The 26,297-nt window shown below is 34.8% G+C and overlaps 1 protein-coding gene across 1 annotated transcript in view; it reads right to left on the reverse strand.

Moving 5' to 3' along the window:
* The window catches only part of UBR3 (ubiquitin protein ligase E3 component n-recognin 3), a 228,920-nt gene that overhangs the window by 48,531 nt on the left and 154,092 nt on the right, over nt 1-26,297 (reverse strand). Inside the window, exons 27-31 of the mRNA XM_014592038.1 lie at nt 20,241-20,374; nt 15,831-15,941; nt 9,773-9,973; nt 8,438-8,574; nt 1,991-2,076 (exon numbers count right to left, since the gene is read on the reverse strand). Coding sequence (XP_014447524.1) covers nt 1,991-2,076; nt 8,438-8,574; nt 9,773-9,973; nt 15,831-15,941; nt 20,241-20,374 — 669 coding nt within the window. The remainder of the gene's footprint in view (nt 1-1,990; nt 2,077-8,437; nt 8,575-9,772; nt 9,974-15,830; nt 15,942-20,240; nt 20,375-26,297) is intronic.

The following is a 26,297-nucleotide window of genomic DNA, read 5'->3' on the forward strand; positions in this document are numbered from 1 at the left end:
ACCTGTGTGTGTGTGTGTGTGTTCACAATCACACACAGGAATTACACAATCCCTCCAGAACAAAATATATTAAAAGATTTCCTGATTAGATGAATCATCAATTTCATTAAGAAGTTGTGATGAGAGAATATTCTAAAAGTGTGATGTCCTTAAAATTATAAAAAATAAAAGTTCTCCTATTGTTTACTTAATTAATAGAACATTTTCTTACCAACTGTCCCCAAAGATACATTCAAAATGAATTATTTTAAAGGTAATGGAGAGAATGAGTGAGAAAAATAAATACTGACATATGAAGGTTTCCTAGAAATTTCCTGAGACCCTCTGAAACACCATCAATTGAAGTCCTGGTGTTCAACTTAAACTTATAAACTAAGTTTGAATTAGATCTGAGTAAATAACAAATCATAGTAGTGGGGTTTCATATACTACATAAAATATATTACAAGATTTACAGAGTTGCCTTTATAAATATTAGGATAAATTATATGTAATCGAACTATAACAAATCATATAAAAACTGAAATCAATATATTTAAGATTAACTTCATCAGGACCTTTTCACTATTGGTACATTATAATCTCTTACCCACTAAAGTTAAGGGAGGAGACCTAGAAGTGACTATCAATTTAACAATACAAATTAAAATTGAGCAAGGTAAATGAAGTACTAGCTACCAGAGTTTTATTACTATTCTCAAGATTCTGAATAAATTCATCACTTATAAGCCACTGGAAAAATTTAAGTCTCTCAGAGAAAAATGAAATACAGATTTTTTTTTAACAAGAAACTGAAATCTCTTAATTAGACACTTTCTAATACAACAGATTCTGGAATGTTATCAGCCAAAGTCAAATATTAATTAAGAATAAACTGACAAGAAAGAATGATTTATATAACCAAAATGAGAGTATCTTCTAGTTCAAATAGATTAGAAACTAACACTCCTATGTATCAACAACTTCCCCTTTAAAACGTACAACTAAAGCACTGATATAAAATACAGTTTAGGTGCATACATCAAAGAGACAATAATAATAAATACTCATTAAGAAACAACTACTTTAAACTCTAGAATATAAATGATAATCCAAAATATAATATCAAAAACTAATACAACTAATAATAATTTTAAAATAACTCAGTTGAAATTTCATGTTTGTATCTTTAAGTTAAAATTTTTAAATCACTTTTGATCACTCTTTTGCTTTGAAATCAATCCAAAATGACATGACAGACTTTTGAAATAATATATATACCTTATCAAAAAATACACTGATAATTTTAATAATAACTACCCTTGAACAAATTTTATTCCTATACAAATGACATTAGACAATATTTCAACTCCAGTGATTTGGAGCCCATAATTAGCTATATTATAACAAATAAGATAACTCCTAATAGTCACATTAATTCTATAAACAATGACTAAATAGTAACAGCATCAAAACTATGCTCATGAAATACCTAAAGTTCTAGATTACACTCCTGTCAAATATACCTTTACAACAGTACTCACTAATCATGCTCATTTAATAACATAAAGCATACATACAAGTAAAAGCATCCATAATCTCAGTACATTTTAATACACACATCAAAATCAACAAAAATATCTTCAGCAAGAACAACAATGTAATAGGAATCTATAGGTAACATAAATTGTCTTTATCAAAAGATTTTTTCTAAATCAACTCAATGTAAAAATTCTTTTAAAAATATTAAGTTTAAAAACAATTTTTTATAGCTGAGAATACACTGTTTTAATTTTGAACTAATATAAATCTGTATGGCATTGTATACATAGTACAGAAAGCTAAATAGTCATTCATATGATTCTTCTAAATGTAAGATTAAACAATGTGATGTATCAAAACTGAAAATATGCAGCACAAACATAATTTGAAAATACACCAAAATACCATTCTGTCTGTACATGCTTTCCAAAAATGGCATTTTAAAAATGTAGCGCTATTTAATACTTACTTAAACAAGACCTTTTGCCAGCTGTGCTTGCACCACCTGAACACAAATTGCCTCCTCGATGAATCAATTCAAGTTCCAAATTGGTTCTGTAAATAAAGTATAAAATATATCTCAATCATTAGGTTGAAGAGTTTTTAATTTGCTTTTGACATGTCTGAATCAGCCAAGTTCAACTTTATTATTTGTGAAAGCATAGTTTATACACTATTATTAGTATGTTTTCTGATATTTAGAAACAAAAGCAAACGCCTTATTCATCCTTACTGATATGCTCATATTTATACCTGCAAATGTTCTGGTGTATGTTGCAAAGTCCCAATTCAGCAAACACTAAAAACTAGGCCTAACAACAGACAAACAAACAAAAAACTACGACGTATTTCATAACACTGTATATAAATCTCATAAAAAGGTTTTGTGCTTCAACTGTTAGCTACTGGGTAGATGGCAACTGTCATAAAAAATACTGGGGCACACCAATTTTTCTATCAGAGAAATGGTTATCACTCATTGGACCTTAGATGATATCTGGAAATCAAAATAAAGAAACAAAGTCACTAATATCAAAGTGGCTATAAGGAACACATAAAAGAGGAGACTCCAAAAAGTTTATGAAAAATTAAAGTATATGTTGGTGCAAAAAACTTTGAAATCTACAGTTTTTTCATAATACACATTTCACATGAACTTTTTGAAGAGTCTCTTATAATTAATATCAGTCTCTTCTATGAATTTCCAAAATTACAGCTTTATAAAAATACATTGTGTAACTATTGACATTGTTAAACATCAGTATTACTCACAGATTTGAAATTCCAAGGTATATAGCAATTATAGGCTTACAGAATAGCAATAATTAATAAAATGACATTTCAAAAATGAAACTAATGTAGAATCTAAAGATTTATTCAAAATAGTAATAGCAAAAGAATTATGCAAAAATAATAAAATTTCTGCATGATACTTTAAATTGCATTTTATTTTCAACTACAGTAATAAACTTAAACATTTTTATTTTTTATAACTAAAATAACTAGTTTATATCCAAGATATGCATTTGACACCAATAGTGAGATATCAACACTCCCTTTTCAAAAAGGAAAAAAAAATGCCAAGTTTTAGGCTTACTCTTTGCAAGTGAATTCAAGAATGACTATTAGTTTTATTTAAAACAAAACATTTTGAACTGGTTTTAGGTATATTTTGAACACAGAATATTTTGAGATATTTTCATATATTTACTCATAAATGCAAACTGTTAAAATATTAATATTCCTAAGCCTGTACATTTGCCACCCATTTCTAAAGGAATGCTTTAATCCTATCTACTCAGGGGGGGAGAAAGCAATTTAACATTGATAATGTTCCTGCTCAGAGCTCCATCTGGTTGCTGCTGATAAGGGCATCTGTGTGACAAGGGAATTTTCCACCCTTCAGGCGATTTGCATTGCTCACTGAACTTCTAAAAACCTACCAGCAAGGAAGCAGGGACAAGGATTTCATATTAGTGGACAGAAAGCGAGCGGAGACCAGCATGTGTTCCTTCATCAAGGGAATATAAATGAGATCAATATATTTTGTTTTCACAAATCTTCTGTTGCCTAATCTGTAGAAAAAAATTAATGGCTATATTCTCTTATAAAAACTAAGATTTCCTAGATAGTACTTTTAAGAGAGCGAACCAGAAACACGAACAATTCTTACAAATGAATGTCAGAACCAGAATGTCAGCTTTTATTTCACCTTATTTGCAAAACACAATTTTTACAAATGAAAGTGAGAACCAGAACATCAACTTTTATTTCATATTTGCAAAGATATTCTTTAAACTATAAATACAACAACAATTCTGTTTATTCAATGACCAAATATATTTTAAAGGGTGACAAAATATTACCAGAAATTTCATTTTTAAAAATATTGTAAGACAATGACTAAACCTAATGAATTATTTCAGATAATGGCTAGAAAATCTCCTGTGCAACATTCCTTCTGAACATAAAAAATAAAAACTAAGCAAAGGGTGAATGTATAACATCTAGGATTTTAAAAATCAATATCGGAGGTCTTAATTATCAACTTTTCCTTATTTACTTTACAGCAAATGGCCCTTTTAGATTTCTAGAATAAATAATGTCCCATGTCTACCTACCCTAATTATGGACAATCACAACACAATATTGTCTCTGCCCTCCTAAATGGATGATGCAAAAATAAAGATATGTGAGAATGAGAGTTTCTGAGCTTTTTGTTCTTGGAGAAAAATAAACTATTTTCTATATTTGTAACACAAGTACATCTAAATTGATTTGGTGGGGGAAAAAAATGAGAAAATCTCTACATTTTAAAGAATGATGAAAAAGACTGTGTAAAGCTTTGGGCTAGTCCCATAGCCTAATGGTTAAGGGAGCTAGATTCCACCTGGCTGACCATGGTTCAAATCCTTGCCCCCAGACGCACTGGGTGTGTGTGCATGTGTGCCCCAAAATCCCGACAGGATGAAGAAATGGATGAGAAGGGATTGTGGTGTGACCATGTTCCATGGGGGAGTACTTTCACAAGTACTTTGGCAATGGAAATAAGGAAAAAAGAGAGAAAGGAAAGGAGAAAGGGAGGGAGAGAGAGAGGGAAGGACTATTTAAAGCCTATCATAGTGGTCACCGACACTTATATACATATAAAAACTCCTCCACGCTCTAGCTTCTTTCCGTATGACCAAAGCAAAGTCTGCTGTTTCCTCCTACCCCTCTTAAGCACTACTATTTTTAGAGCTTTAATTTGAAAAACAAATGTGTACACACACACACACACAAACACACACATACCACTTACTCACATACTCAAACACAAGTTAACGAAGTGGAAGGGCAAAAACTGGAAAAAGATCTGGCTTTAATACCTGACTCTACCAAGTACTGGATGAGCAAGTTACTCAATTCTTAGGGAAAAAACTTCACCCACACCATAGCCTACATTACGCAAGATTTAACTCAAGTTCTAACAGCTCCAGAAAGCTTTCCTGAGACAGGAAAGAAGCAATTACGTATACTTTATATTTCATTTTGTTCAACATCCTTTTTGGAGTTCTATACCACTTTCTCTGTATGACATTTTTTAAAATAAATTTCACTGAGTTTTGAAATGGATTGATATGTATTAGTCTTCTCTTCACCTAAATTGTAAATTCTTGGAGAGGAGAGACTATTTCTCTTGTAGCTTCTAAATCCCTGAGGTTACCTAGAAAAGTTCCAAAAATTTCATGGGAACTGACAACCTCTGTTTTGATATATAATCAATTGTAAGTACCTAGAGGGGTACTTTCTCTTCAGAAGCTAGAGGGGCAGTTTCTTCTTTTACTAACCTTTCCATTCCCTTAAAACACAAAGTGAACCCGTTCTTGCAAAAAGAATTATAAGAAAAAATTTTATTTTTTAAAAAAATTCAAAGTTTGATATTCTAGTCAGCATTCCTTTTATTTTGAATAAATTAGTTTACAAAGTTTAGGCCTAAGATATAACTAACGTCTGAAACAAAGTACATTCATTGTACTGAGTATTTACCCACTCATGATTTGAAGATATCTCTTCACTTACAGTCTTAGTTACTCATGTTTCATCTTCGTTCCATTTTTTTCCCCTATATTCAATATATTAGTGAGTAGAGCAAGCATTACTCACTAATATATTTAGGCTATATATAACTTGGGTCCAAAAATCCTTAAAATAATCAATTATTGAAATTCATGTCATTCATTGTTGGAATAATAAAATAATGCATTGATATTAAAGTGAAGAAAGTTTCTTACCCAAAATTAACTTTCTAACTCATTTGAATGACTGATATTTACAACAGAATGCAAATTTTGAAAATATATTAAAACTTGAATACAATGACTTTGTATAATTTTTAAATTAACTTAATTTAAAAAAGATATTCCAACAATTTCTTCTCCGCAACTCTCAGAAAATCCTTCAAGGCTTTGCTGTTCAAATTAAAGTAAAACCAGATATATATATACCATCCTATCAAAAAAAAATTCTAGAACAATTATTAAACAAAACAGCTTTCCAGGCTTGTTACTCAATGGAAATAATTTGTCTCTAAGCATCAGAAATTTCAGTTCTCTGGGAAAACAAAATTACTTAAGCTGCTGGGAGAAATTCGGCTCTGAGAAACTAGTAATAGTCCATGCAAGTTATGAATGCCAAATACAAATAAACCTGTAAGTTCTAATGAAGTATACATTTAAAAATCACTAGATTTAATTCCAAAGTTAAATAATTCAAAGTTTGTTGCTAAATATTTTACTTAAATATTTAAATATTACTAAATATTTTAATGCCCACCTTTCAGGAATAAATATTTAGGGATAAGTATTTATAAGTTACATATTGGCATAAGATCATTATAAAGAGCTGGTTTCTTATCCTGAGAAAATTACATTCTATCCCAAATAAAGCACAACATATTTTTTTCCTTCAAGTTTTGTTAATGTTCAAGTCAACTTGTTTGTTGTTTGTTTTCTTTTTAACAACTAAGTAAAACTTAGGGCATGCATGCAGACTTATTGTAAGAACTTTGCAATGTCCTGGATAATCCCAACCAAAGAATAATAGGATTTTTAACTGTTACATATTTTCACACTCAGTATTATTATCTTGCTGTTTTAGAGTTTATCACTAGAGATCAGAGAAGAATTTTTTCTGTATCTCTACCTACACCCCTTAGTAAAGCATTTGACATCTGTCCCTGTTTGTCTGTAAAATAGAAAAAAACATAATGTGTTCATCAAAAAAACCTTCCATTATCACCAGTTTTATTTTATTAGTTATTCATATGTTTAAACCAAGAAACAGGAATCTAAGACTGTCACTTAATTATACTTAAACCATAGTTTAAATCAGTGGATCAGTCACCGCAGTGACTTTGTAATGGGTTTCCCTTGTACAAATTGGTTCCACTGTATATATCATTTCTATTCAATCAGGACTTTCTAATAAGTTTGGTTCTAATAAAAGCAAAGGTATAAATACATGAGCAACATAAATGCATGTGTGTGCATGTGCGTGTGTATATACACATATGTATACATATATATAATTGAGTTGGCCTCCATTCACCTCCATCTTCTACAGCATTATAATTACAACATTGTACAGTTTTGTATAACTTTCCAACTTTGGTGAAACCAAATTATATTAAGTTTAGTTTTCACACTAAGTGTATTTATTGCAAGTATTTAATCATTAATACCTCTCCAGAAACAAAATACTAAATTAACTGCTATATACTCCCCCCAAAGTGTTCTGGGTAAACAACAGAAATAGTCTGGAATATACAGGCCAGAAAGTTACTTTCTGACCCACTAGATCCTTTATATCAACCCATGTGTAGCATTTGAGCTTGCTGTAATTTTTCTAAGTCTGCTTCAATTCTGCCTGGGTTCTAAAGGTTACATAGTTCATTTACTCTCCTGTTACCACATCTGTCTCCAAAAAGAGAAAGGTCATGATGAACTAGATAACTGAACACAGGAGAGGAGAAAGGAAGACAGTCATTAAAAAACACTAAGCTTTGACTTGAGATCTGAGTTTGAGTCCAACTTTGCCACTAACTCACTGCTCAAGTTCCAACATCTCTCTAAATCTTATTTCTTACAATACTACTTGATGAAATAGAATGCAATGCTTTCAGAGATAAAGACGTCTACATATTAGTTCCAGCAGAATCTATTTATAAGATCCTAATTGTGCATGCTTTTCTCTTAGTTACTTTTTTGTGCCTCTCCATTTTCACTTGATTAAGTTCTCTAAAATTCCTATGTAGATTGATTCTTTAGGTGTTGAACACCTACTCAGTCAATTGACTAATCCTCCCAAATTCAAAAATGAGAAACAGTTACTCTACTTTTCTCCAGACTCTGCTTTCTACAAAAAGAGGTTTACAACATGCCTTATCTATTGCTTTGTCTCCCTTACCTGATTTTCTAACTATCTACAGTTTTCTAGGATGCTACTACATCTTTTAATAGGTTATAAGAAGCAAAATAAGTTCTATTTCTTGCAGTTTTTATTTTTCATAAATTAAAAGTGTTTAAAACACTGCAATGTTTTAGTTCTCAGTCTTTATGACTTCTTGACAGGAACCCTCACGTAATACTAACATACTTTGAAGTACATATTCATTCCCAAATGTTAATAACATATTTTTCCCATATGTCCTATAATGCTTAATAACACTTATCCAAATATTTCATTTCAATAAAAACCCTTCAGGAAATAAAGGAAAACTGTACATTTACCGTCCTCCTGGGAGATTCTAAAACTAGTCAAAATTTCAACCAATATTAAAAGTATGCATCCTTTCATTAAATATAGATTGCAATACGTATGTTTAACAATAAAACCAACTATTAAATAAATACAAAAGTATGTACTATATACCTACCTAGCAACAGAATACATAAAGAGAAAATCATTGTCTGGTGAGCCCGGGGTCTTGCTATAGTCTCTATATTTCTTCTGCGTGGTGTTTTTAATATCTTTCATTACAGATTCCATTTCTTTACTTAAGTTGGTTTCTGACTATAAAACAATGCAAATATAAGCTTTATATTATTTTCTTTAACAGTAGTCCAAAAGTAAAATGCTATCATCTGAACATACAAGGAAATTAAAAAGTTAAAATAGATGTAACATTAACTATTCACTACAACTATATTTAGTGTACAAAGATAGAATCAATTAAAAACTTTCTCTTGTGAAGTAGCCTTTTATTCTAATTCTACACTATAATCATTAACACTCTAATAATCAAACTATGAATTAACTACACAAACTATATTCTAAACCAATGAGTGTCTGTTATTAAAAATAATATTTTAGAGCAAAGTTTTCATGTTTATGAACAGTCTGACTTTAAGTTCACTTTTCAAAGAATAATACAATGTCCTAACTTTAAGCATAGTATAAACACATAAAAAATTGGATTTATAAAAGAAAAAAACATAGATTGTAAAATTGGTCTTTAATTGAAAAGGGGAATTTCCAGATGACTGTTTCTGAATAGGTTTAAGTAAGAATTTGTCTCAAAAGTCAAATATTCATAGTTTTACATAAACCACTGTCACTTCTCTGAGATCATATCATAAATCTATAACAACGTGAAGCAGTTTAAGAATTTAAACCAAATAAACCCAACTGGATGAGATAAAAGTTTGATTTACTTACACCAAACCCCATGATAAAGTGCACAGACGTATATGGTGAAGAGTTCAATTACACAATATTTTGTCTCTCTAATACACACACACACACAGAATAAATATATAAATAAGTGCATGTGTGTTTAAATATTTCCTCTTAAACCTAACATAACTGATGGGGATATTTTTAAATTAGGTTGTGCTCTTCACAGAAAAGTATATTTAAAGAAAGATACAGACATATAAATACAGGAATAGTTTATCTGTTTTAACATTTTTCTATAAAATTTTAACATCTTAAAATAGCCTAATCATATCTAAGTTTACAGGAGTTCAGGATCTAGAAATGGGTATTAAAACAACAACAATTTAGATGAAGGAAAAGTATAGCCTTTGATAATGATTTGTTCTATTACAACCACTCTTATTTTCAGTAAGCACAACGGAAGAGGAAACCTCTGAAAGCTATGTCTACTAAATGCATAAAAATCCAGAGTAATTCAGAAACTCAATAAAAATGAAAACTGAAGAGCATAGTTGAGTTAACCAGGATAATTCTGCCTTACACTGATGCTTACTGGGAAAGCTCCCGGCCGTCCCTGCAGCTCCTCCACTTCCTTTATAAGATCTTGTACGCTTTTGTTACTAGGACGCTGCCAAAGGTTATTTTCCACATTGCTTCCAGGATAACAAGGAAGAACGCTATTAGCAAATTGCCTACAGAGGGGACATGTGAATTCTCCTTTGTCCACTGAGAAGCCTTGAAGAACTTGGTCATTCTAAAAGATGAAATAAGCATACAAATGTATAATGCACTCATTAAGAGAAAAAAAAATTACACCATCACATTTTATAGTAAGTTACTAAAAAATATACAAAAAGATAACTAAATATAAATCATAAAGATACAAACAAAAATCTTATTTTACTATTGAAGCTGACCAAATTACTTCTTACAGCATACCAGTTATGTAACATTTGCCCTCACCAAGGGACTGTTAAATATCTCACCCCTCCCTCAGTATAAAACATTCAAATAATGATGCATACATCTGAAATGGGGATTTAAGATAAAGAATAACTCAAAAAAGCAGACCACATTGAAGTGGGTCACCTGTCTTTTACCCTACATACCACTATTTTCATAATCTATAAGTGACTACTGGGAGGGTTATCCCAGTGTTCATGTTCTTTGATGTAAGACAGATAGCTTTCAAGAGTAAATTAAGTCTAAAAAAAATGTGGTGCATCTCCTAATTTGGCTAAGTACTGAACACCACTGATTAGAGAGGACTGATTAGGTGCTCATTTTGCTATTTTTTTACATCTCGATTATTTGTCTAAGAGAAGTGAATTCTATTTTTTACTTTTAAAAGCAAAGTATCTAAAATTATAACATATTTTCCTAAATTGAATTGTACAAACACAAAGCTCCTACCACTTGTCAAATTCTGTGTCAGATGATAACAAAAAATTAAGATGCATTGTCTCTCCTTACGGTACTCACAATTTAAAAAGCAAAACTAAACAACATACAGTATGACAAACGCAAAAGAGCAAGCTTCCCAGAGAAGGACACTTGTAAGCTAAGTTTATAAGAGACACAAGAAGAGTGTACTAGAAGGTTGAGGCCATGGTCCTGGTCACAGAAGGACTATCTGAGTAGCCTCCCTAAAGTCTTAATTCTGAAGAATGCTAAGTCTTCTCTTCCTTGTTATAATTGAAAGTGTACTTTCTTTCCCCATTTAACTCACTGTCCCACATCCCTTATACTTCAGCATCCTCATGTCCAGTACTGGCTCAAGACTACCACTCCCACATTTTCTCGTCATGTCATTTACAACACATGTCTTTTAGTAACATCATTCTTTTCTTTGTTTTTCACTGTCACCCACTGCCCTCAACCACTGAAGACATTGGTACCTAGGTCAGTTTTCTTCATCACTCCAACTCTTCCCATCCACCTATGCAACTTCAGTGTATGTTCTTCTCTTCCACCTTCACCCCTGAGCTCCCATGGCTTTGACCTCCACTCTACCCCAGCACCTGTCACCATGACCATATCCATTTTCTGGAATGACCTAAAATTGTTCCATATCTGGAAAACATTAAATCGAACATCTCACATCTGACTACCAAACTCCAATCTTTGCTCCCTCTTTCTCCAAGGTCTTTGCTATCCTTTCTCCATAGTATGATCTATCACTTCAAGAATTCTTGGCAATACTTTATACTCTTCATGTCTTTCCCTCATTCATCCATAACAAAGCCTTCATATAAAATTAATTCAATGTATGCCTTCTCCAACTTTACACTCAAACCAAGTATGTTAGAGGAAAAATGAAATACCTTCTTGCTACAAACTATTTCCTAAATACTACCTGGCAATCTTTCCTGAACATTCTAGGAAACATTCTCTCTTCCAGTTCCAAAGAGGTTTTTCCAAACCACCTGCTCACTTTTCAAGTTTCTTCATCTATCTCACCCTCCTCCCTTTACTCTAAGAGCATAAGGCTACACCTTCTTACCCATAAAGAAAAAAGTCATGGCAGTTCCTTCAGCTTCTGCCCCCTACATAAAATTAATAAATCCCATCAGTCCTTCTACTCACTTTTTCCTCTCTACCTCCTTTGCTAATCTCGCATAACTAGTCTCCCAACCATGCTAGTGCACGATCTAATGTGTCTAACTTCAAATATGACTGTTACTCCCAATCAAACTCTTTAAATGATCACCATTCCCACTACCTTGATTCCTTCCTTTCCCTCATACTCTACACATGATCTCTCACTAAGTCCAGGAGACTTATTTTTCTAAACATACTTCAAATTAAAACTTCCTCCTCATCCCCGCTGCCATGACTAAGTCAAACTCCTATCATGTTTCACTTCCTAGATGACACCACCACACTCTTTTTCTCTCCCTTGCAATCCTCTCTACATGACTGTCACAATGACATTTCTGGACATGTATCTTTGTTTACAAGCCTTTAATGACTTTCTCTATATAAAATCTATATAAAGTCCAATTACACAGACCACAAGTCCTTTCACAATTTTACCCCTAATTACTCCTCCAGTCTCATCTCTCATCACTCAAGCACCTTACTTAATCAAATGTTCTAGCACCCGACTGATGTTCCAATAAGACTCTGTATATACCTTATAACATTTAGCACTTAAACTGCAACTGTTTGTTTAATTGTCTTACACTACAAAGTAAACTCCTTGAGGGGAGAAACTGCACCCTATTGTATCCCCAGTGACTACCACAGAATCTGAAACTCTGTAGACACTGAATAAATATTTGTTGGATGAATGACTAAATACAGGACAATGAAAGATGCATAATGTGTGTAAGAACCTATTAATTAGCTTATCAATGCTGAATTGGTGCAAGAGAAAGCTAAAGAAAGAGGCAAGCCCCCGATCGTGGAGTACTTGAATGCCATTCAGAGAAAAATTTACTTTATCCTTACAGAAGGAAGCCAGCAAAGCATTTTTAAGTCAATAGCAAACATCATCTGATTTATATTTTAGAAAGATCAATAATGCACTGAGTGATATCTGGAGTAAGAAAATCAATAAGAAAGTGATTGCAATAGTCAAGATGAGAGATGAAAGCACAATTAAGTAGCAGTAGGAACGATGAAGCAGAATACAATCAAGTAAGATTTTGGAGGCAGAATCAATGGAATTTTGGTGACTGAATATGAAAGGTGAAGAACAGAAAGAAAAAAAGATCTACTACTTTTGACTTAGGGACCAGAGAATATAGTAGACCGTGTTTTTAAGATGCTGACCCAAAGGAAAAAAGAGAGACTCCAGTCATAGGGGAATGAAAGATCAAGGGAAAGATTCTGAATGAAAGAGACTTGAATGTCTCTATGAGCTAAAAAGGAGGAGCAGAAAAAAATAAAAATTGACGATGCAGAAGAAAAAGTGGCTACCTACTGATATGTACAAGCCCTTGACATGAAGGAGGAAAAAGCACACACACACACGTTATTCCTCAACAGAAGAAGGAACACTACTGCACCAAGTAGAAAAGAAAGGACTGGTTGAGATGTGAAGTAATTCATCAAGGAATAGGAAAACAGAGTGGGAAGTTAAGAGTGTGTTTAACAAAGAGACACTGTTTTGTTGATGACATGGAAGAGACAAACTCTGATGAGAGAAAAGATCTTGGAGTTTAGGGAGAGTATGGAATAGGGAGGGAAAGATTAGGATTAGCTACTCAGGAGAATGGAAAGAACTGATAAAAGAAAGGTAAATGAATTACAGGTATGTAATATTCATACCTCAAGTCCCTACTCCAAGCCAGTATTATAAGAAATCACAAATTTTGGGGACCAGCAGTTAGCGTAATGGCTATGTCGCTGGACTTCCATGTAGTCGACAGCGGTTCGCATCCTGGACCCGGTGGCTTAAAATTCACACCAGGCGTGTGTGCGTGCATGCCCAAGATCCTGAGAGGAGAATGGAAGAGAAGGGATTGCGGTGTGGCCATCCCCCCTGGGGGGTGATTTCTCGCTTTCTGTCTCTCTGTCTCTCTCTGTCTGTGTGGCGAGCGCACGCGCCCTGTAGTGAAAACATCTCAGAAAAAAAAAAAAAAAAAAGAAACCACAAATTTTTGATGATTGTTCACCAAGATTTTTCTAGCAAGCCTGGCTGCCTGGGACTAAAATCAAAAGACAAATAAAATGACTGGTATAAGAGCAGATTGGGCATGGTACAAGAAAGTCAGGTTACGAAAGTGCTAATACACTAGGAAAAATGCAAGAGTAAAGGACTAGAGCTCTTGACATCAGAAGCAGAACACACTAATGAGAATGAAAATAAGAGAATTTAGGCCAGCCTATGGTGTGGTAGTTGAAGCAGCTGGATCCCACATGGCCAGCTGCACAGTTTGAGTATCAGACTGAGTGGTTCAAGAAACACATGTATGCACCCAAAATTCCAAAAGGTGAGAAAGGTGGAGGAGGAGAGATGGAGGAGAAAGGATTGTGGCATGATCCTTCCCTATGGGCATTGCTTTTTCAAAACCTTTTCTCTCCCCACTCTCATACCCGAGCCTGAGCACACACGTCCTCTGGAAAACTAGAGAGAGAAAGAGAATTCAAGGAGGGGCCAGCTCTGTGCACAGCAGTAATGTACTGCTCAGGAAAAGCTGGCTCTCACATGGCAACCACAGTTTGATTCCCTGGTTTCAGTCAGCCTGAAACACACCAGGCGCCCCCGGTAGTAAAAAAACTCCAGAAAAAAAAAAAAAAAAAAAAGAAACCACAAATTTTTGATGATTGTTCACCAAGATTTTTCTAGCAAGCCTGGCTGCCTGGGACTAAAATCAAAAGACAAATAAAATGACTGGTATAAGAGCAGATTGGGCATGGTACAAGAAAGTCAGGTTACGAAAGTGCTAATACACTAGGAAAAATGCAAGAGTAAAGGACTAGAGCTCTTGACATCAGAAGCAGAACACACTAATGAGAATGAAAATAAGAGAATTTAGGCCAGCCTATGGTGTGGTAGTTGAAGCAGCTGGATCCCACATGGCCAGCTGCACAGTTTGAGTATCAGACTGAGTGGTTCAAGAAACACATGTATGCACCCAAAATTCCAAAAGGTGAGAAAGGTGGAGGAGGAGAGATGGAGGAGAAAGGATTGTGGCATGATCCTTCCCTATGGGCATTGCTTTTTCAAAACCTTTTCTCTCCCCACTCTCATACCCGAGCCTGAGCACACACGTCCTCTGGAAAACTAGAGAGAGAAAGAGAATTCAAGGAGGGGCCAGCTCTGTGCACAGCAGTAATGTACTGCTCAGGAAAAGCTGGCTCTCACATGGCAACCACAGTTTGATTCCCTGGTTTCAGTCAGCCTGAAACACACCAGGCACACACATGGGTGCCCAGAACCCAAAGAATGAAGGATGGAAAGGAGATTACAAAGTATGATCTATGCTCACTTGCGCTCTCTCACTCACGCTCTCTCTCTCTCACACACACATACACACACACACACATGCACATACATGCTCTAATGTGTGAGCATATGTGTCTATTATGACTAAAAGGAAAAAATAAAAGAGAGAATTTGAGAAATAGTGATTTACTAAGATGATATGGTGGGATATTAACTTAATATTTTAGAGAAAGAGTAGTAAAGTATAAACTGTAGCAAAGTCTAAATTGTAACCATAGAGGTCAGTTGCTAAAATGCACTTAAAAATGGAAAGCTCTCAAGTTGAAGAGTTCAAGGATGTGAAGCTGAATAGCTCACATAGTGATCAGAATCACCCAGATGATGAGCTGGAATTGGGATGCACATACTATAAAAAGGTCCAGTGTCTAAGGCCAGAAAGTGACTCGGTGGTAAAATACAACTCTCTGAGTCTGACCTACATAAGCGGATTCCAGATTCACATCCAGAGACTTCCCTGAGTGCTCTAGGTGAGTGCATGTCCATAATCCAGAGATAGCTGAGGTGAGGGTAGATCATGGCATCAAGACCCTTTTAGGGGTGCTATCTCTCCCTCACCTCTTGTTCATAGAGGTAAGTGAATAAACTTCTTTAAATATTGAAGATTCGTTACCTTGATAGCTACATATGCCTTTAAAAAATGTTTCAATCAACTTACCCGTAATGATTCCATGTAAGATTTATGACAATCTATATGCAATGTGTGGCCACAGGTTTGTACATAAACACCTCCTTCCCAGCCAATTGATACTGCCAAGAGACATGAACTCTTCAAGAAAATAAAAGACAAAATAAAATTAATTTTAAATAAATATAAACATATTAAAATATACCCACAAACCTCTGCATGACTTCATATTGTTCTACCAATGTGGAGTTTCTATTTTTATGATATAAATTAACTAGATAGTCCTAAGGTAGTATCTTTAAAATTAAAACACCGTGAAGTTTTAGCTCCCAAATACCCATGCTCATAATGACAGAGAATAAATATTATGAACTAGCCTTTCTCCACCCCATATACTCTCAATAGTATACTATGGTTCAGTGTAAACTATACTGTTGTTATTTCATTAATACCTATTCTATATGGTACTTAAGCTCTCTTTGATATCTTGACATTAACAACTTTCTTCTTAAAATGTTTACTTCTCAGAACCAGCAGATGGTGTAAAAGTTACATCACTGAACTCTCATATAGTCGACTGTGGTCTGGGTCTGAGTCTCAGACACGGCAGCTTAAAACTCACACCATGCACATGTGTGCCCCAAATTCCAAATGGACAAAGGGCTGCAGCATGACCATTCTCCCTAGGGGGTGATTTCTCACTTTCTGTCTCTCTGGTGAGCACACATGTCCTATAGCAAAAATCTCTTAAAAAAAAAAAGCCTGCTTTTCTTTGGCTTCCATAATTCCACTCTCTCTCTCTCTTCCCCCCCCCCCCCCCCATTTCTTTCACTGTTTTTCTTAGGCTTCCTTCCATGAATTTTTTTCTTTACCTACCTGCCCCTTTAGTTTATATTCCTCAAGGTTCTTTTCTTTCTTTCTTTCTTTCTTTCTTTCTTTCTTTCTTGAGAGAAAGAGAGAGAGAGAGACAGACAGACAGACAGACAGACAGTGGGAAATCACCCTCCAGGTGGGATGGTCATGTCACAATCTGTTCCTTTTCCATTTTCCTTTCAGGATTCTGGGCATGTGCACATATGTGCCCAGCATGAGTTTAAGCTACTGGGTCCACAACTATGTGGTGGTCCAGCTACAGAACCATTATGCCATATGCTGGTCCCTCAAGGTTCTAGTCTTAATATTATTCTCATCACCAAAGCTGTTCCCCCAGGAGCCAGCAGGAAGCATGGTGGTTAAGGTGCTGGATCCCACATGACCAACTCTGTGGTTCAAGTCCTAGACCTGTGGCTTAAAACTCATGCTGAGTGTATGTGTGTGCCTGCCCAAAATCCTGAGCGGAGACTGGAGGAAAAGGGATTGAGGCATGGCTGTCACCTCTCAGACTGATTTTCATTTTTTCTCTACTGGCTCTCTCTCTCTCTCTGGCAAGTACATGTGCTCTATAGCAAAACTAAAACACTACCACAATCTATATTCCCTGGAGATTTAATCAGTAGTTTCAAATGCCTGACAAGCTTGGATTTCATGTCTGGCTGTTAGATACAAACATTTAGCTGCCAACTAGGAATCCCCAGTTTATTATCCCTCAGATAACATAAAATTAACTTGTCAAAAATTTCACTTATCATCTTCACCAGTCATTCTCTTCCTCATGGTTTAAAAACTCCACAATTTATTTAGCCACCAAGCCAGAAAGCCAGAGTTATTCTACAACACAGCTTTATCTTCACACCATACCATCAGTTCCCAAACAATATAGATCCCATCTTCTAAACAGTACATGACTTTGGCCTGTCCTCATTCCCACTATGTCATTAAGTCTATTACCATATAGAGTAGGGGAAGAAAGTTCTTAAACAGTTTCTTAACCAGTCAACTTGACTCCCATTTCTCTTCTCCATGATGCATCCTACATACATCTTTCTAAAGTATAAAACTTATCACAAGAAAAAAAACCAAAATATGCCATATTTGTAAGTGTTTAACATAATATGCAATAAAAATGGGACACAAACTATGTAAGCAAACTATAAACTCTCTGGTAATCTGTTTTAAAAGTCAATTGCTTCCATCTCCCCTCTTACATCTTCAATTCTCTGTTTCTGCTAATTCCTCCCTCTCGCCCTATGAACAGGCTTAAGAATTTTCTTCCTAAAATCCCTGTCATATTTTTCATCATTTGGCCTCCATCAAACAGCGTTTTGGCCTGAACTTGAATTCACCCTGTAGAGTCTGCAATAAATAAATGGGCAAGTCAGAGCAACATGAGGCACAAAGTCTCCCATGAGGGACTTGAGAGCCATCAAATAAGCATGTCCTTCTAGGCTTAAAAAATGAGTAAAACTTTAAGTTTTACTTTTATGTTAGAAAGAAATTTACACATTAGAAGATGACCAAATGATCTTTAAATGATTTTAAATCAAGATACAATACTGAATCAAGACTCTTCATGAGTATCTAAAAGTTGAAAATAATACACAGTGCAAAATGCTTTCCCAGCCAATTTAAAGATGTGCAGCAGCATAAATCAAATACTCACAGCAGGTGAGCAGGCTTCTACTGTTACAAATCAGAAAAACAACGGGAGGCCTGCTCATCTCTGTTTTATGCTTTGGAGATGCTTGAAATAGAAGCAGATTTTGGTGTTAGATCATTTAGAATGGTTGGAGTCAGATAATAAATAAGCTGCTCTCTTTGGTACTATATTATAAAAAAAGTAATTAATCTGCATTTTTAATAAAAGCAACTAGCTTTTAAATTTCAAATAATAAGTAATTTGTCTATATAACTATCAGATGCCTTATTGCACTTGCTAGAATCAGAAATTGTAGGAAAATATTTAATAATGTGAGACTAATATCTTAGGGATAGGATATTTAAACTCTGAGACCACCCATCACTGTACTAAGGTCTTATCCCTGAATCTTCACAGCCTCAATACTTGAAACCTCATACAGTTGGTAGTATTATCCCTTTTTACAAGAGCGAAATGAACTTTACCAAGATCACCAAGCAATAAGTAGTAGAACCCAAGTCTGTCTAATTCCAAAGCTCAGGTTCTTTCCTGGCACTTCTGTGTCGTATCTCCCATGTAATAACACTTCCAGTTTCACAGTTTAATGTAATGTCTTACACACTAAACTTCTATATGTCAACTCTGTAAAAAGCATGCATTTGATCTAAAGTTTAATTCTATAACTATAACTAGTATCAGTGCCCACTGATGGTTGCTGTTCTCTATAAAGTACGATCTGGCTATACAATTCTGGTACTCTATAGGGTAATTCAGTCAGAAATCCAGTAAGCACCTACAATACAGCATGTGGCAGGCCCTGAGGGGGCTATAAAACCAATACAAGAAATGGCTGGTTCTAGACCTGCAGAAGCATACAAAGTTCAGAGAATATGCCACATATACATAAAATAAATACTACGAGTTCAGAGAATATGCCACATATACATAAAACAAATACTACGGTGCCAGCAGGTGGTGTGGTTAAGGTGCTGGATTCCCACATGGCAGACCACGGTATGAGTCCTGGTCCCAGCAGTTTGAAAATCATAACAGATAGATAGATAGATAGATAGATAGATAGATAGATAGATAGATAGATAGATAAACAAAAAAACGAACGAACAAACAAGCATTTTGGGGGGAAAATAACTATTATGAAATACACAAAAGTAATGAGGTTGGAATAACAAGTTCTATTTGGAAATCTATCAAGAAAACCATCTCATGCAGCTTACTAAAAATAATGTTTTATGGTGTTATTTTAACTATTTTAAGCTATCATATGTTTACTTAGTTAAAGATACAGTAGACTCAAGCAAGTATTGATAGAATGGAAAAAAGGAAGCCTCATTTGATAATTAACTCAGAATACATCAAAAGTGATACAGAAATTTTAAAAACAAGTTAAAAATGCTGCTGCTACTAAATAAAAAAAAGTTCATCCTCAAAGCCTTGGAACATTTCTGAGTACTAGAAGTCACAGATACAAAGTACTGGGAAAAATCTATCAAGTTCACAAAAAGAAATCAAAGAAGCAATGAATCAAATCGATCCCTCTTCCACATTTTCAAATGATCATAATAAGACTTTAAATGAAAGTAAAAGGAGGTAAAAATACTCATAAAATATTAATACTTTATGTGAAAGTTTTCATGTTAATGTTTATCATTCCACTGAATTAACTATGTATGTGCCATAAAACACAGCATTTAAAACAAAGGTTATCACATTTATTACATGATACTTTTACTTATTAATTAATTTCCATTTCTTTACTATCCACATACTAAGTTTTTTCCTAATAGATTTCCAGATTTGAAATCAGAATGACATTTTGGTAGAAGAAAAATATATTCAACAGAACTCTAAAGTGATCATCATTGACTTTGCAGACAAAAAAACTAGTCAGTAAAAAATGTACTTACATCCTTAAAATACCGCTGTAATGACGAAAGCCTCACGTCATGAACTGCTGCACATGTATCCCAAGGGTAAATCTGCTCCTCTTCAGTGATTGGCAACTTTTTTGGTTCAACATTATCACGGCACTGCCCCAAAACTATATTAGCAAAAGAATAAAAATTCATTACATTACAAACACATAAGAGAAGCTGAGTTATGTACACCAAACTACACTAATATGTTCACTATTAAAATATTTTTAAAGACTTAAAAAACAAGGGGATAGTTTACTTTTCTTCTACAGAATAAGGTTTCAAATATGTCAACATTCATCTTTTAAAATAACACTAAATGTGAGTATGAACTCACAATAAATGGGTAGATGGGTGAGTGAATGGTTTCCTAAATCTGCCTACTGAAAAAGCCTGTAAGTGACTTCCCAGTAACAACAAACTTCATTTCAAAATATAGCGTTTATCACTATACTGAAGCAGAGATCCTTAGAGAAAGAGCTAACTCTAGGGTTGGGGAAAAACACAAGGTGAGCCTGGAACTGAGTGTGACAAAGACCAAGGTAGTGCTCAAATACTGAGGGGGTAGTTTCATAAGAAACTAAAGAAGTTCTGACTGGCCAAATTTGAGAAAATTTGAGTATCAAAAAGAGTACCAATGGTAATATATAACACATTCATTGATTTAGGCAAGGAACATCAAGTAAGAAGGTAAATGGGGGGGGGGGGCAGCAGATGGCATAATGGTTATGTCACTGGATTCTCATGTAGTTGACCACGGTTAGAGTCCTGGTCCCAGCGGCTTGAAACTGGCACACGTGTGCACATGCCAAAAAACTCAAGAGGAAACTAGAGGAGAAAGGACTGGGGTGTGGCCATCCCTTCTGGGGGATGATTTCTCACTTCCTGTCTCTCTGTCTCTCTGGTGAATCCTGTAGATTAGCTATCATCTTGACTGTGTGATCAAACTTGGTTGGAATCACCAATAATGGGACAAACTAACACTATGTCTCTAGATATACCATGGGAAGGAACATTATCCACGTAATATGCTTGTCAAACTTAAATCAAACAAGAAGAAAAGAATCACATAAATCTAGATTCTCAGACATTGTATGGAACAACTAATCTGACTTCTTGATACTTGGAAAAGTGCCAGAAAATTGTTCTAAATTAAAGGAGACTAACAAAAAGTGACAATTAAAAGCAATACATTATCTCTGGATATGACTGGAAACTGATAATTGCTGTAAAATAAATTACTGGTTAGCATTATGGTTAATACCATTTTTGGTTCTCATCACCAAAAATAATTTAAAGGATAAATAGGTAAGGTGCTGGATATATTATTAGGTCATAAGGAAAGTCATGATGCATTTTTGCTAGAAAAATGCATCATGACTTTCACAAAAATCCAATAGTTTGACTTACTCATTCTGTAAGTGTACATATATCAAAACATTACCTTGTACCCCACAAACATATACAATTGTTATTATTTGATTAAATAAACAATATTAAAATAATATTGGGACAATTGGGAGAATTCTATTATAGTCAGCATATTTGATGCAATTAATATTAAATTTCTTGTATATGATAATGGTATAATAGTTATGCTTAAAAAATAAAGTCCTTTTCCTTAGGGGATACATTCTGAAGCATTTAGGGGTAAATTTCAGACATCATCTGAAATCTGTATGCTTAATCATTCACCTACATTATCTAATTTTTTTTGCGTAAACTTATTCAATAGTATTTCTCTTCTGAAAAGAAGCAAGCACGTGAGCACACCCATGGGTGTGTGCACATGTGTATTTAGATGAGCATGCAAAAGAAAAACAAATGTGCCACTATACTATTAATTGGTAAATGTAGGTGAAAGGTATTCAACTTTCCTGTAAATACAAAACTTATCAAAATGAAAACTTAGGAAAAGAGGTATACAGCAAAGGAGAAGGGGAACTAATGTTAAGATTTTATACTTCAAAGTACAAAGAGAGGAGTGAGAATATAAATATATAGTACATTACTCTCAGATAGGATAAGCATGGGAAAAGCTGCTCTTAGAGAACAGATATCAGGTGTATTGCTGAGAGCCCCAAACTTTGGAGGGATTTATAGCCACAGCAGCAGCAGAAATGAGAGACAGAAGCAGATACATGCTAACAGCTAAAATGTAATTACCATGATGTATAATCCTCTTGCTATGCTTCGGGATTTAGCTTGCCAGGATTTTGTTGAGGATTTTTATATCTATATTCATAAAGGATATTGGTCTATCCTGTGTCTTCTCTTATGAGGTCTTTATCTGACTTTGGTATCAAGGTAATAAACAGTCTTATGAGATGAGTTAGAAAGTGTTCCCTCTTCTTTATATTGTGAACAATTTTGAGAGATTGGTGTCAGTTCTTTAACTGACTGATTAAACTCACCAGTGGTATCATTTGGTTCTACACTTCTTTGTTGAGAGATTCTTTATTCCTAATTTAATCTCTACTGATGTTCAAATTTTCTATTTCTTGAATCAGTTTTGGTAGTTTGTATGTTTAGTGGTCCACCTAAATTTTCCAGCATAAATAATTCAATTGTTTTCTCATATAATCTTTGTTTCTGTAAGGTCTATAGTAATATCCCCACTTTCATTTCTGATTTCAGTTATTTGAATCTTATCTCTTTTTTTTCTTGGTCACTCTAGCTAAAAGTTTGTCATTTTTGTCGATACTTTTTAAGAAACCAACTTTTGGTCTTGCTAGTTCTAAGTCATTTATCTCTTCTCTAATCTTTATTTGTCCTTGTTTAAACTTTTAGTTTGCTCTTCTTTTTCTAGTTCCTTAAAGTGTAAAGTTAGGTCACTGATTTCAAATTTTCTTTTTTAATTGAAGCAATTACTGCTGTAAACTTCCCTATTTTCAATGTATCCTATAGGTTTCACAATGCTGTGTTTTCATTTTGTTTATCTCAAAGTATTTTCCAATTTTAATTTTGTTTCTTTCTTTGACCCACTGGTTGTTTTAAAATGTGTTATTTTAAAATATGTTATATATTTGGGGGTTTTCTCATTGATTTCTGTTGCTTACTTCTAGATTCATTTCTTTTTTTTTTTTTTTTTGGAGAGGTTTTTGCTATAGGGCGTGTGCGCTCGCCAGACAGAGAGAGACATAGAGACAGAAAGCGAGAAATCACCCCCCAGAGGGGATGGTCCCGCCGCAATCCCTTCTCCTCCATTCTCCTCTCGGGATCTTGGACACGCACGCACACGCGCCCGGCTTGAGTTTTAAGCCGCCGGGTCCGGGACGCGAACCGCGGTCGACTACGTGGGAATCCAGCGACATAGCCATTATGCTAACTGCTGGTTCCCTAGATTCATTTCATTTCTAGATTCATCCATTCTTTTTTTTTTCTCTTGGAGAGGTTTTTGCTATAGGGCATGTGTGCTCGCCAGACAGACAGAGAGACAGAGAAATAGAAAGAGAGAAATCACCCCCCCAAGGGGGATGGCCACGCCGCAATCCCTTCTCCTCCATTCTCCTCTCGGGATCTTGGACACGCACGCACACGCGCCCGGCTTGAGTTTTAAGCCGCCGGGTCCGGGACGCGAACCGCGGTCGGCTACGTGGGAATCCAGCGACATAGCCATTCTGCTAACTGCTGGTCCTGATTCATCCATTCCTTAGATGAGTTCATCTCTTTAAACTTACTGATGCTTGTTTTATAGCCTAACATACGGACCATCATAGAGAATGTTTCATGTGCCATTGAGAAAAATGGTATTCTACTATTGTTGAATGGAGTGTTCTACATAGATCTGCTAGGCCTAGTTGTTTTACAGATGTGTTGTTTGACTGATTGATTTCCTTGTGGATCTTCTGTCCAGCACTCTAACAAGTTAAGACTTGAACTATTATTGTAGAACTATCTATTTCTCCCTTAAACTCTGCCAATTTAAAAAAAAATTATTTACTTATTTAATTCCATTTTTTTTTTCATTCAATCAGAGAGAGACGAGTGGGGGGGATGAGTGAGGAAAGCAAGCCACCAGGTCCAGGACTCAAACCACAGTCAGTCATGTGGGAATCCAGCGCCTTTAACCACCATGCCACCTGCCAGGCCTAATTCTGCCAATTTTTACTTCACATATTTAGAGGTGCTGTTGTTTGGTGCATATATGTTTATAACTGTTATATATTCTTGATAGATTGACTCTATTTACCAATATATAATGTCCTTCTTTGTTTCCTAAAAGAATTTTTAATTTTATTTCTATTTTGTATCATATCTTAATAGCCATCAAAGTTCTCTTTCAGTTAATATTTCCATGGATGTCTTCTTATCCTTTGATTTTCTACCTACTAGTGTCTTTGGATCTAAAGTGAGTCTCTTGTGAGCAGAGAATATAATTGGATCACTTTCTTAAACTCATTCTGTTAATATTTGCCTTTTCCTTGGACAGTTTAATGCAATTATTCAGATGCTCTTCAACTTACAATGGGGTTATATCACAAAAAACTTACTGTAAGTTTAAAACTATCACAAGTTGAGAATATATTTTATAAACCTAACTTACCAAACATCATAGCTTAGCTCAGCCTAACTTTCATTAGCCTAACATCCATGTGCACTTTCATTAGCCTACAGTTGGGCAAACTCATCTAGCAAAATAACTATTTTATAATAAAGTATTGAGTATCTCATGTAATTTATTGAATACTATACAAACAAACGAACAAAAAACACTGAATAGCTCACTGCCACCATACAGCATTACCAGGGAGTATCATATCACATATCACTAGCCCAGAAGATCAAAATTCAAATTATGATTTCTATTGAATGCATATCATTTTAGCACTATCATAAAGTCAGAAAATCTTACATCAAATCATCATTAAGTCAAGAGCCATCTGTATTTTGGGACCAGCAGTTAGTGTAATGGCTATGTCGCTAACTCCCATGCAGTCGACCACAGTTCGAGTCCCAGACCCAGCGGCTTAAACTCATGTGAGGATGCCCAAGATCCCGAGAGGAGAATGGAGGAGAAGGGATTGCGGCGTGGCCATCCCCCCAGGGGGTGATTTCTCGCTTTCTGTCTCTCTGTCTCTTTCTGGCGAGCGCACGCACCCTATAGCAAAAACCTCTCCAAAAAAAAAAAAAAAAATCTGTATTTGAAGTAATTAATTGATAAGGAAAGATTTAATTCTGTATTTTGCTATTTAATTTATTTTCTATGGGATCAGCAGTTGGCATAATGGCTATGTCACTGGACTCCCATGTAGTCAACTGCAGTTCAAGTCCTGAACCCGGTGGCTTAAACTCACGCCAGGTGTGTGTGCGTGCGTGCCCAAGATCCTGAAAGGCAAATGGAGGAGAAGGGATTGCAGCGTGGCCATTCATCCTGGGGGGTAATTTCTCATTTTATGTCTCTCTGTCTCTGTCTTTCAGGTGAGTGCACATGCCCTATAGCAAAAACCTCTCAAAAAAAATTATTTCTATATGTTTTTTAATTCATTCATTACTGCTTTCCTGTGTAATTAATTTAATTTTCTCATATATCATTCTAAATCGCTTTTCATTTATTTTATTTGTTTTTTCAGCTTTTTTATTTTTCCTTAGTGGTTACCTGGAGATTAAAATTGACATCTTTATTTTGAAATACCAGGTTTGAATTAATATCTACTTAGTTCCAATGATATTCAAAAACTCTGTTCCTTTACAGCTCCATGCCCGCCCCAGCCTACTCTTCATGGTTTGTTTGTTTTTTTTTTCTATACACCTGTACTTTTCAATAAACAAACACATTACTATGTGGTTCAAAAACCTATATCTATAGTTCTTTTCAGACTGAGTTTCTTTTTATTACATGTACTTTTTAAAATAATGTGAAAACTTCAGGAACAGTAGATGTTGTAATGGTTACATGGCTGGACTCCCATACAGTCAACTGTGGTTCGAGTCCTGGACCCGGTGACTTAAAACTCAGCTGGGTATGTGTGCATGTGTGCCCAAGATCCCAAGAGAAGAATGGAGTAGAAGGAGTTGCTATATATAAATATGAAAATTTTAACTGTG

This window comes from Tupaia chinensis, unplaced genomic scaffold (genome assembly GCF_000334495.1).
Source record: "Tupaia chinensis unplaced genomic scaffold, TupChi_1.0 Scaffold000056_1, whole genome shotgun sequence".
Taxonomy (NCBI): domain Eukaryota; kingdom Metazoa; phylum Chordata; class Mammalia; order Scandentia; family Tupaiidae; genus Tupaia; species Tupaia belangeri.